The sequence below is a fragment of the Callionymus lyra genome, chromosome 1 (assembly GCF_982586985.1).
Source record: "Callionymus lyra chromosome 1, fCalLyr1.hap1.1, whole genome shotgun sequence".
NCBI lineage: Eukaryota > Metazoa > Chordata > Actinopteri > Syngnathiformes > Callionymidae > Callionymus > Callionymus lyra.
In genome coordinates, this window is record NC_141818.1 from 35,938,451 (window position 1) to 35,951,077 (window position 12,627).

At 40.3% G+C, this 12,627-nt stretch overlaps 1 protein-coding gene across 1 annotated transcript; it reads right to left on the reverse strand.

Annotated features, from left to right (window-relative positions):
- Positions 1-361: 361 nt before the first annotated feature.
- Positions 362-12,369, reverse strand: slc2a15b (solute carrier family 2 member 15b). Its single transcript, XM_087783388.1, has 12 exons — positions 12,325-12,369; positions 11,193-11,291; positions 9,740-9,900; positions 9,539-9,663; positions 9,329-9,474; positions 8,812-8,944; positions 8,148-8,335; positions 5,992-6,102; positions 5,306-5,407; positions 3,995-4,070; positions 2,154-2,281; positions 362-1,017 (listed from the first exon to the last, which is right to left on the reverse strand). The coding sequence occupies exons 1-12, from the start codon at positions 12,367-12,369 to the stop codon at positions 784-786; spliced, it is 1,548 nt and encodes a 515-aa protein (XP_087639514.1). The 3' UTR covers positions 362-783.
- Positions 12,370-12,627: the final 258 nt, after the last annotated feature.

Consider the following 12,627-nt stretch of genomic DNA (forward strand, 5'->3'; position numbering starts at 1 on the left):
ATTATTATTTTGTCGTAGTGGTACTTTTGATTGTGTTTAAACTCATTTTTTTGCCTGTAGACTGGTGTTTCCACGCCGCACTTGGATCGGCCTCATTCCCGGACCTCTCATTTAAGTCAACAACTTTCGCTGTAAACCGCTTCCAACCTACACCCTGTTCAGATTGCATTTTGTAGTCACCGCCTGCACGTTGATGTCCACTGACCTTGACTACAAAACCAATAATAATAATAAAAAAGCTTATTAAGTATTTAAGCAATTGATCCATGATTGCCTACAACATCTGGAAATGGAAACACCAGAGGCGGAAATAGAAAAAAAACCAACACTAAACATGAATAAATGAACGATACGTTTATTGACTGAAACAATGTCTGGTTTGTAGCAGTGCAAATGTTTATAAATTAAACATCACCAACAAGTTTCCGCGGATGCGAAGTGACAGCCAAAGTCACTGACAACCAATAAAGCCATTTTCATCCCGACGCTTAACAAGAGGCGCTGCCTGCTCGTTCCACTGGTCACTAATAAATAAAGATGGTTGAGAAGGTCGAGCGAGAACCCTACGAGTCACGAGATGAGGTTACAGATGCAGATTCACAGAACGAATGAAACGCTCGCACGACCTGTGACCGGTGTGCCGCAGCAGAGAAACAATGGGATTCATTATTTGGTAACGCCCGTAACGAAACCTTACAGTATTGCAATTTCTACGCCACCATGTGTGCAGACGTAACGTGGCCGTGGTCGCTCTCTCTCCGGCTGCTTCGCCGAGGCAAGAACTCAGTTTTCACGAAAGATCCCCAGACTTCCGTAGCCGTTCATGTTCATCTGGGACAGTTTCAGGTGTCCGTTGGCGTTGACGTCGTCTTCGCTCATCTTGTTCTTGGCGGAAAACATTTGACTGATCTCCATGAAGGTCTTGTTTTTGGTCTCGGGTACGACGTAGTAGGTGTAGGCCGCCACAGTCAGGCAGATTGAGCAGAAGATCAGATAGCAGTATGGACCCGCAGCCATCTGAGGACACGAGGGAAAGAATTGTTGTTTTAAAATAACATCACTGACATTAAACCAATATAATAAAGGACTAAAGGTGGGGTAGGTGTTCCTCAAAACGCTGCGCATCATCTTGCTTATACCAAACGGGATGGTTGAAGGTAGAAATCACAGGTTAGTTGGATTGAAATATTTCGACCACTTAAAGTTATTGTAAAGTAAAAATGTATTAATAAAAATAAACCTTCAACGCTAGCTTTAAATCTTCCTTCAGGTTGTAGTTTTATTTTGATTTTAAGGCTATATAATTTTTAATAAGAATGGCTATCATTGAACACTGTCTTATTTTTTCCAAGATAATCCTCAATATCCGGCAGTAATTCAACATAACTCTGAGTTTTTAACAATATAGTACTCGTGTAGATATATATAAAACTACATTTTGTATCTTCATTACATGGTTTCCTAAAATGTTACAGTCAGAGACTTTCACTACCTGACTTCTAATGTTTTTTCTGGCTATTATTAGGGACCTTGTATATCGGGTTACCATGATGTAATGCCGGTTCTGCGAAGCTGCATTTACCCAAAATGAAACTCATACATACATAAAACTGGGGTTATACCCAGGTAACCCTGTGTCTATGCAATCCTCCAATCATCAGGTTCGGGTCGTGGGGGTGGCGACCGAAACACAGAGGGTCCGGTCTTTCCCTTCTAAGTCATCTTCTAATATCATTAATTATTTTGTAATAACTTTATTAGCACAGCTTCGTGAAGAGACCGCCGCCCTTTCCACTTCCCGTCGCAACAATAGGACACTGACAGGCGTCAAGGTCGGGATTTTAATTGGTAATTTAATTGCTGTTATGGGAGTCGCCTCCTCTCCGACTAGACCGGGGCGGCTCTTATTAAAAGTGACCTGTGTCTGACACTGAGGGGGAGCCGCCGTAGACCCTCGGTGTCAAATTGAAAATGTAATTCCTCAAAGCGGGTTAAAATAAACACAGACTTGTGACTTTTATCCGGCACATCTCCTCGACATTGTATTCAAGGCCTCATATCGACGGAAATCTCACACCAAAATGTCACCAGCCTCAGTCTAGGGACGTTGGCTAAGCGTTGGGGTCCCTGAGTTTAAAAAGCATGAGTCTGACCTCCAGGAAGGGAAAGACGAAGCCGATGGTGAAGTTGGAGAGCCAGTTGAGGCAGCCGGCCACGGTGTAGGCGGCCGGCCGGTGAGACTGCTTGAATAGCTCCGCCGTGATCAGGAACGGAACGCCGCCTGAAATCGACAGGAAGGCAGAGGTTTAGGGGTTTTCCAGGGTGTCCTCTTTCTACTTTACCGACATGAAGGATTCATTATAACCCTTTTCTATATTAAATCAAACATTTTCTATACATTTTTCAAAACATTTCTTTGTTTTTTTAAACTCGTTTTTTAATCACATTGAGATATATATGAGATTAATTAATTTTGATTTGTTATTAAATAAGGTAAGGTAAGGTAAGGTAAAACTTTATTGATTCATCAGTAGGTCTCCTTCGGGAAATTGTTTTTTTCCAAAAGTATAAATATATAAAAAAGAAAATAAGAAGAAGAACATAAAGAGAAAGAACAAGATGACACAATCTAAGTCTAAAGATAAAGACAAAGAACAAAGGTAAAAGAAAAACAACAAAGACAAAGGATACAAAGACTAACATAGAACAGAACATCCAGATACTTTCACTCCACTCCTGCCCCCGAACTCAGAATTGTACAATTGAATAGCTCGAGGAATGAATGAGTCCCTGAGTCTATTTGTTTTGCACCTGGGTAGGAGCAATAAATAACAATAAGTAATAATAGCAGGAAATAATTAAATCCAAATAATTCTTCACTAATTCATTAAGTTTCACTTGATACCAACCCATTTTTTTTTAAATTATGTATCAATTTAAGTACAAATAACTTCATAAAAAACATGATAAGTACTTTAGTTTAACAAACCACTCGTAATGCTTCTTGCTCCTGCTCCTACAAAGACACTGTTTCTTTCAGTGACAGGAAAAGACATTCAAATCCAAGCACGAGTCCCGTCAAGGACATTTTAAATGAGAAAATTGAGTTGTGACAATAAGACAAATATTTAGACTGAATTCGGGAAATAAAAATGGTGGTGTCAAGTGTGTACTTCGGATGACTCTGTATTCGGTACATTCGACTTGACAAAAACAATCGAATTAAATAACTAATAACAGCCTTATCCTCCAAGTGATGCTTCCATATTTATTTAGACGACATCCTCCATGATAGTCAGTTTGTAACCACATTTATTAGAATGATTCGCTCATTATGGTGTGTTCAACAGCTCTCTCTTTTCCTTCTGAATGTTCTCATTACTCTTCATTGTTAGAAGTGAGGGATGTGAAGAGAGAGGGGAAAAAAAAAAAAAAAGCTCCAATAACAAGCTTCCAAACTACACCCTCATTATCCGAGCGCCATAATTGCATAAAGGAATGTTTAATATTGTCAAACAATAACTGGGCCATAATTTGTCAACATCTGTGGTTTGGTGGTGGAGGGGAGATGGTGGGGTGGGATGGGGGGTCTTTATTGAGCAAGGTTTCCTCTCAAGGTATTCATCACAGCCAGCTGATGAACAATGGACCATTAAAGGTCTAATTGCAGCAACAGAATTTCCTGGTCCGTGTGCGGAGGTATGGATCCCAGAGCTTGACGGATGACGACACAGGATCCTCCCTCATACATCATCCTCACACGCAACGTGTTGTAAATGATCGCCTCTTAATTCACTTCAACAAAAACCCGCCCGGTGCTGGAATAGATGTAGTGTGACTCTAACGGGTTTTCCCCCTAATTTACAAGACTAATGAAATACATGTTTTTTTTTGGTTCCCCCCACAGTCACTGGCTGCAGTGACGCGAGTGTCCGGTAGGGAGCAGTGTTGCATCAGTGCTGGAGGAAAGCGCCAATTCTCGTTCAATTCTCACCTGGTCCGATGCAGAATCCAGCGATGATCCCGACCACACAACCCACGCTGATGTAGCGCATGAAGGCGATCTGAGCCTGTGGACGTGTCATCGTGAGTCATGGGTGTGACGTCGTGACATTTGTTAACATTTTTTGTATCCTCTGGTTTTCACATAACATGACTTCTCAACGTATTCCATGCATAAATACATGTTTGATTCATTGTAAATAATATTTTTTTTTACATGATGCGTTGTTTAATTAATATAAGTGACAGAAATAAGCTAATTTGCAATATGATGGAAAGGCTTTAAGTGATGAACCATGATGTTTGCGGAGGATATAGGGATTTAAAATCAGAGCAAAGAAGAAAGAATTAAGTCTCTCGCCCCTGGATTACCCTTGAAATACGTTACTCCTTTTTATTTGAGAGCAATATGAACGATTATATATATTTTTAATTTAAATAATAATTAGAATATGTTCTTGTATAGAATTAGTCTTTAAAAACAAGAAAAGTGCACGTAAAAAAATGTTAATAAAAGGCAACTTATGTTGATTTAAGTGTGTCTTAAATAGATGTTGGACTCTATTGTACTCATCAGTGTGTGTCTGTTTGTACAAAACTCTGTTCATTTAAATGTTTACATTAGAAAATGTGCTTAAGCCCCGCCCACTTAAAATGCACTTAATCTGCATGTGGAATCTTGTTTACCATAACCATGCCCACTTTGTTGTGATTGGTCAGGCAATGATGTTTGTCCCTGTTCGTCATTAACCTCCAAAGCCATCATTCCATCATAATAGACGCTCTCGTAACCTCTTGTTTGCTGAGATTTCCAACAGGGAGAACTATACTTACTGAATCTTGGAGACATGTGAGTGGTAGTGGAGAGTTGGGGTTTGAGGTAACCTGCCCTTTAACTAATTTGCTATGTCAGTCGTACACTGATGAAGCTAGAGACAAGTGACTTTATACCTTAGAGTCTTAGACCATGATGTTTGCTAATGATATAGGGATTTGAACTAAGAGTGAGGGGGACGCAGAAATTTATAATAATAACAATAATAATAATAAAAATTTGGCCCAGACTCACTTAAAGAAGTTTGTGTACACATTTAAGTAACAGTGTGTTAACGTACTAATGGTTATATTTTGCCAAAACACATAGATAGTTATAGATATGATGAATGATTAGCTGACATCAAATACTTGTGATCTACCTAAAGTTATTTTTACCGATCTGAGAAGTAAAAATAAATGAATAAAAATAATTCTTCTTATGGACTTGTCTAACACTTGTGCTGTGCTGAAAGATGACGACACACACCTGTAAGAGAACGGAGACGGTGATTCCAGCGCAGCAGATTCCCATGAAGAAAAATCCTCCGACGATCAGAGGCCTTCGGCCGACGCGTTCGATCGTGAAACACTGAGAAAGATACCAGAAAAAAAACGGTCACCTTCACGAAGGAGATTCTGCTGTTTTTTTGTTACGTTATCTGTCTTTTCGTAGAGTAAAAGGACAAGGATATTACAACAAAATCTAGATCGGATCATTTCATTTTGGTGGTATTCTGTACTTTCTTCCAGGTTCAGGAAGGGTTGAAGCTTTTGTCATTCACTTGTATGGCCACTAACTGCTGCTGCACACCTGTATTTCTGAACCAGTCAAAACATGCAACACTGGACTGTAGTGACAAAAATGTTGTTTATATTTAATAACACATTGTTAATATGAAATGATACATCTGGTAAAGTCACTAGTGCTCTATTGGCTATGACTAAAATGCCTGACAGGCTTCAATACAAGTTGCTGGTTCTAATCAAGAAGTTCTTAAATGAGTTTATTTGAGGTTACACAGCGAATTTAAGGTTACTTCATGTTCTATTTAAAAAAGATATACATAAATGATAAAATAGGATGATATAATCTTTGTTCCGTCAAAGATTATATGCCGACTTTTTCCGGGTCCACACCCAGAATCAGAAGTTTTCTTGTCCGTTCATACTTACACCCAACATCCCTGAGATGACCTCGATGGCTCCAGTTGCTACTGTGGTGTACTGGATCAGAGACTCCTGGATCCCTGCTTCTCTGAATATATCGTTCGTGTAGAACCAGATCTTGAAGGAGAAAGTAATGAGTTGAACGGACGTGATACGGATATAAAAAACAAACAAACGTGTGCAGGTAGGAAACATTTCAACAACAGAAGCGCTGCCATGTTGGTCCATGTGATCCATCACACCGATCATTATCTTCACAGCCTCCATCATTCATGTGATTGAGATGCAGCGATTCATCGGTACACACTCCTGACAAGCGCTCCCTTTGAAATTAATTTGCGTGTTCTCATTAATCACATTTGCTGATGCAACATCCATCATTGGAGAGATGTACACACTATGGGTAAGTCTGTGGTTAAACGCCGTCTTGTTGATTCACTAACGGAAACACAAGCGTTTCATCACCGTTACGACCTGCGACGATATTCACTGATTTAGAAGCCGAGACAACTAAAATTGAAGTTTGGCGCTATTGTTTTTCTTTTGGACTCTTGTGGATATACCAATGTACCAATTCAGTGGAGTGATTTCATCAGATGATAACATATTGTGTTTTCAGTTCATTCTGGATTTAGAAATCATTCAGAGGTTAAGCGTTCACCTTCTGCGTATTGTAATTCATTTGGAATAAAGCTACAAAAAATATGATTCGTTTTGTCGCTAGAATTTCATGTCACTTAATCACTTTCTCCAAAAATGTAATGTTGTGAAGAAAAATCGAAGTTTTTTAACTTGTTTTCATCCCCAGCTGAGATGCCGCTTGGCTGCCTCCCCCAAAGAAAACTTCCTGTTGCTAGTTTTGTTAGCAGCGAATCTTCTTTCGGCCGTATTGTTAATATCCAATACCATTACAGTAGGATGTTTGTGACTCTCACACTCATCATGCAGAGTTCTGAGTCAGAACTAGGGTGATAGACGTTCTAAAGGTAAACGCTGAGGAGTCAGTGGTCGATCTTGTTCTACCTCCTTCCTTTATTCAGTAGGCGTAGCAACGTTCCATTCGAATTTGGCAACGCGGGACTCTGGTTACTAACATGCACTAATATAAACGTCATTTATTGATATGTTTGACTTGACACAAATGCCAAAAAAACTAAAAAATAATGTGAACCTTAATATAAGCTACATCAACTATGGATCTATGTTAGGGGTGTCAATCATGCCAGAGAATCTCTGAAAATAATCGGATATATTTACCAAACTTCAAAAACCTTAATCTTAATTATCTCTGTGGTTATAACCTTAAAACAATAGTTCACCCAAAAAATCAAATTCAGTGTACACAGTAGACTGTGTGCGCTCCGGAAGCGCTCGCAATATTTACCTAGAGTACTTCCTGTCTGAATCGCTTGTTATTCTTTAAACTTCCGCTAGAAACAAGTTTAAAATATAGACTTGTTTACGTTTTACCAGAACAATTCTTCTCATTCAGGCTCCAACACAAGAGGGACGTTATAAATGGGCAGTATGGAGGTATTTGGATGTTTTTATGTTTGTCTTTTGGACGTAAATGAAGATCAGTTATAGGCACAGACTAATGTGAAAAGAATCTCAACCCTTAGTCGATATGAGGGTGAGTAGAAAATGAGTGAGGTTTGAATTTTGTCCGACCTATCTCTTTAACATCAATTGTATTGTTATTGGAAGTCTGTCCTTATCTTATCTTAAACACGGGTGTATTTATAGGTCACAAAAGATACATTAACATTAATCCACTTTCTTGTAAGAGTATCATCTGGAGGGCCACATTAAATGACTTGGCGGGACAGATGTGGCCTCAGGGTCTTGAGTGTGACACGCGTGATCTATGTCTACCTAAACACATCAACCTTTGATGGTCTTTGTAGAGCAGTAGGCTCTACAACCCCTTGCTGGGGCCAGTGAAACATCTACGCGCTTCCATCTGAATGTTCCTCCGAAGATAGGTGGACCCGAAGATAATGAAGTGTGACCTTGTTGCCCCCTGCTTAGCCGTACACTGGATGCGTTGGGGGGCCCGCGATGAAGTGCAGATGTGAGCAGCACAGCTGGACACTTTCACATCATATCTGCACACCCTCTTGCACACCCGACATGACTTCACACGGACACAAAGTTCTCACCGCGTCGATGCCAGACAGCTGCATGCCGATGTTCAGCACGACGATGGTGAGGACCTGCCAGCGGACGCAACGATCGCCCAGAAGACCCAAGACCGAGATGGTCTTGACGGAGCTGAGGGAGCGTTGTTCTTCGTTCATTTCCTCCAACTCTTCTTGGATGTTCCCACTTTTTCTGTACCATTTCAGAGCTGGAGGGAAAAAGCATTGTTAGAATAATCTCTGCTATATATGTGTTTATAATGAGGTTTGCTATGTGTGGTTTTTATTTTATAACTACTCTTCACATGTAATAACTATTGTGCAGAACAAGCATCTACAATCAATAGTCCAGATGTTTTTTTCTTCAAGTTCATTTCAACCCAGCTATTGTTGGAGGGAACTTGAGCTAAGAAACATCTTAAGACGTTTCTATTTGTTCAGGCTTTTCCTTGAATTTCTCGAACTCCTGTGTTGTTCTCAGTATTATCTTGATCTTTAAAGTATGTACTTTTTTGAGTATTGTTTTGATTGTTTAAGCACTTTGTGACCCTGGTCTCGAAAAGCGCTATATAAGTAAATATTACTTACTTACTTACTTACTTACACATGGTGGCCAATATGGATTCTGGTTGCAAAACACACGTGTCCGAAATCTTTCCATCGAATTGAAAGCCGTTTGTCTCACCTGCGAGTGTGGCCTGATTGTCGCCCTTCTCTATAAGAAGGTATCGAGGGCTTTCTGGAAACCATGGCAACAACAACATCTGGGCCAAGGCGGGAAAGACGATGAGAGAAAGGAGCAAAGGCCAGTGTTCCTCCTGTTTTTGTAAAACAAAAAGAAGAACTGCTTAGAGGAGAAACATGTTTCAACATCTTGGAAAAGTGTTAACATATGTATATATATATAAATATATATATATTTTAATTTTCGCCATCAATGCCCAAAATATTCAGACCAAGAATTAGGAAACAATGGTCTGATGAAGCTTCATGAAACAGTGTCATGTTGTTTAGAGGTCAGTAGGTGGCGCCATCAGTTTAAAAATTATGTGATGTTTCATTAGAAAAGTTGTTCAAAACAAAGGAAAATAGTGCAGAGACCGCCATCTAGTGGACTCTGAAAATAAAGACACTGTTTCATGAAGCTTCATCAGACCATCACTAGGAAACAGAAACTATTATGTTCGGGGTTGATTTTGTACCTTTCCGAGCAGCTCGTGCAGCCCCAGAACCTGAGCGATAAAGACTCCCAGACAGATGTGGATGCTGGGAATGAGCGACAGGAACCCACGCAGATTTTTGGGAGCAATTTCACCGAGGAACATGGGCACCACGCTCAGGCTGATCCCTGTTCGACAAAGCACGGTAAACATTTCCGACCGAAAGACCAAACTGAAGACGCTCTACCTCACCTGAGTGCAGACCGACGATGAAGCGGCCGGCGATGACCATCAGCGGCATCCTAAATGTCCTGCTGAGTCCCATCAGAGCTCCTCCGATAAAAACCAGGATTGTTGACTTCACCAGAGTACCCTTCCTATAAGCACAATGTGTGTTGAAATCTGTAAAACCAACTCCATGTAATGTCTGCAGAGGTCATTCTGATTACCTACCGTCCAAATCTGGTCACCAGCCGGCCCACGGACAGAGCCCCGAACATGCCCCCGATGGCGAATATGGAGACTGTTAGTGAGTATAAGATGGTGATCAGCCGCTCCTCTGGAATATATCCGTATTTTTCCGAGAACGTTTCATTGTAAAAGGACTTGATGTACTGTTGGAGGGGAGAGAAAATACTTGAATAAATGACAGGAATTATCGGCTGTGCATGCATGCTAAAGAAAAAGGAAATAAAAAAATAAGAATCGGTTTCAGAGATGAAAATTCAAGCTGATGTGGGGTTTTTTTTGGGCTTAGACTAGCCTCACTTTAGTAAGTAAGTAAGTAAGTAAGTAAAGGTTATTTTAAAAGCGACTTTCTAGACCAGGGTCACAAAGCGCTTGAACAAGCAAAACCAAACACAGTTAAAATATATACTTTAAAAAGGCCAAGACACATGAAACACAAGAGTTACAGAAAATCAAGGAGAATCCTGCAAAATTAAATATTTCTTAAGATGTTTCTTGAAGGAGTCAGTAGATCATCAAACACAGGGAGAGGAAGATCGTTCCAAAGCTTAGGAACAACAGCCTGGAAGGATTTCTCTCCTCTGGTCCTGAACTGTGTTCAGGAACCATCAGTAGATTCTGATCCACAGACCTCAGAGCCCGAGCTGGGGTATAAGGCTGGACCAGCATTTTAAAATTGATCCTGAAAGAAACTGGCAGCCAGTGAAGAGTTTAAGGATCGGGGGAAATGTGAGTTCTTCTACCAGAGCGGGTCAGAATTCTCTACAAGAGTAGAAGTTAAAAACACCACGCAAAAACTATGCCAACAACCATGGCCAAAACCTAGTGACAACAAAGAAGGAGGTAGGCTATAAATAAGGAATATATATGACATGTAAAAAAGGTAAAACTTCAATAAATGGGATTTGTTTATTGGAGAGAAAGCGAAGGAAAACCTTTCCAGTGTTAACTAGAGTAATATGACCATATACTGTATGTAAGATTTTAACACAGTACTCAGTAGTTATATGAAATGGGTTGACTTTTTGTATTGAAGAGTCGGATTTGGAGGAATAATGCCAGAGATTAAACCAGGTAAAGGGAGGAGACCCCTCCCCCAGAAACTAGCATCCCTCAGGCTAAAAACAACATTGTTCCCAATCAGACATCATTTATAACCTAATCCTGAACGATACGTTTTCAACTGCTTGGAAATCCTCTTCATGGCAGCGAATATTCCCAGGATATGGAAGAAGTTTATATAAGGACCACAGCCTAAAGAGTGTGAACATTTCGTAAAGCGAGGAGAAACCGGCTAATGTGACACGCACACATGCGGTTTGAAGCGGAACGCCACGGACATTACTCACCTAACAAAGATGATCTCCTGACAAATGATACGCATCTACGTGTGTGACTTCTCGACATCAACCTAATGACTCTGAACCTCCATACTGACCAGTGCCGGCGAGTTGACCACAGCCAAGTTGAAACCGTAGAGCAGGGAGCTGCCAAATGATGCCAGTAAAGCCGCCGCCAGCAGAGGCTTGGTGAGACGCTGGGGGAGATAAAACATCAGGAATCAAACGTATTTAAATAACAGTAAAGACGTCCAATGATATTAAAAGATTGAATTGCATTTTTTGTGAATTAATAGTGAGATTCCTGCTTAAGTATGTAATAATACATGTTTCTTTGTTTACAGCATTTTAACAGTTTTAGTGATTATTATTTCATCTTCACTCTTCTCAGGCACTTAAAGGTTTCAATATGTATGAGTTGGTGTCATCTGTTGTTTTTTTTATCAATTCAATTTAATTTATTTAAAGTGCCAGTACAGTTGAAACGAGTCCCAGCGAATCAGTATCAGCAACAATTTTTGACACTGGTGAAGCAGGCAGAAACCCTAAAGCAGAACCAGACACAGTGTGGCCGGCCTTCCACTGTGACTGGCTGGGAGGGAGAGGAGATTTAATTGTAGTGTATTTTAAAGAGGAACTAGTACCAGTTGGTATTGAGACGAGCAGAAGATTATTCAGTTTCATTAGCGTGTGGTAGTTCCTTATGGATTCAGGAAGGTCGTGTCATTTACTTATGTATGATGTTTGTTGAACGAGCAAAATGGAAAAATTCCCTTTTCAAAATACATTTTTAAGTCAAATTACTGAAATGTATCAACTGTAATGTGACTTTGGTGACAAGTTGCCAACTTTTATTGCACTTACAGTTTAGACGAGAAGTCAGAAACAAGAATAAATATAAGTTTCTAGTCGATTCAGTTTGATGTAAAAGCCCCAGAGAAGCTGAAGATATGAGCGAAGAGCTCCATCACAGCAGTCGAGGACCAAGATTCCCCCTCATGTCGGACAAAAAGCCCATAGATGCTTCGATCTAATTCGATTAGCTGCAAATCTGTGAGACCACAAATAGTTCAGAGCAGTTTCATTTTCACACATTATTCTTCTCAAGTTACTTCTACCAGCAAAAAACGTAGTTTGCTCAAATGTTCATCGATGTAAAACTTCTGATTTTTAGAAAGACCTGTTAACTTCTCATGGACAGTTTTCAACAAAGTTTTGAGCAAAACTCACAGAGCTGATCTTCCCAGCATTTTCCAGTAGGTGCTCCTCGGCCATCTGTGAGAGAAAATCCTCCTGAGCTCTTCAGAGGAGACGCAGCATAAGATCCTGGAACTACAAATGTTCTTGAGTGACTCTGAGAAGCCCATTTGTAGTCCCGTCAAGTCTGAGGCTGGAAGGAAGAGGGTGTGTCTGTGAGATGATGCTCCGGATGATCACGTGACTCGGCTGGTTCGAGTGTCCCCCCCACAGAGGAATACTTTTATATTCAAAGGTTTGCTTTTCCACTACAGATCACCACAATAACAGAAACAT

Coding starts and splice junctions, on each gene's coding strand:
- slc2a15b (XM_087783388.1), bottom strand. CDS start 12,369: ATGGCCGAGGAGCACCTACTGGAAAATGCTGGGAAGATCAGCTCT. Junction 9,901..11,192: donor TGGTCAACTCGCCGGCACTG/GTCAGTATGGAG, acceptor CCCCTCCAACAG/TACATCAAGTCCTTTTACAA. Junction 8,945..9,328: donor TGCACGAGCTGCTCGGAAAG/GTACAAAATCAA, acceptor TTACAAAAACAG/GAGGAACACTGGCCTTTGCT.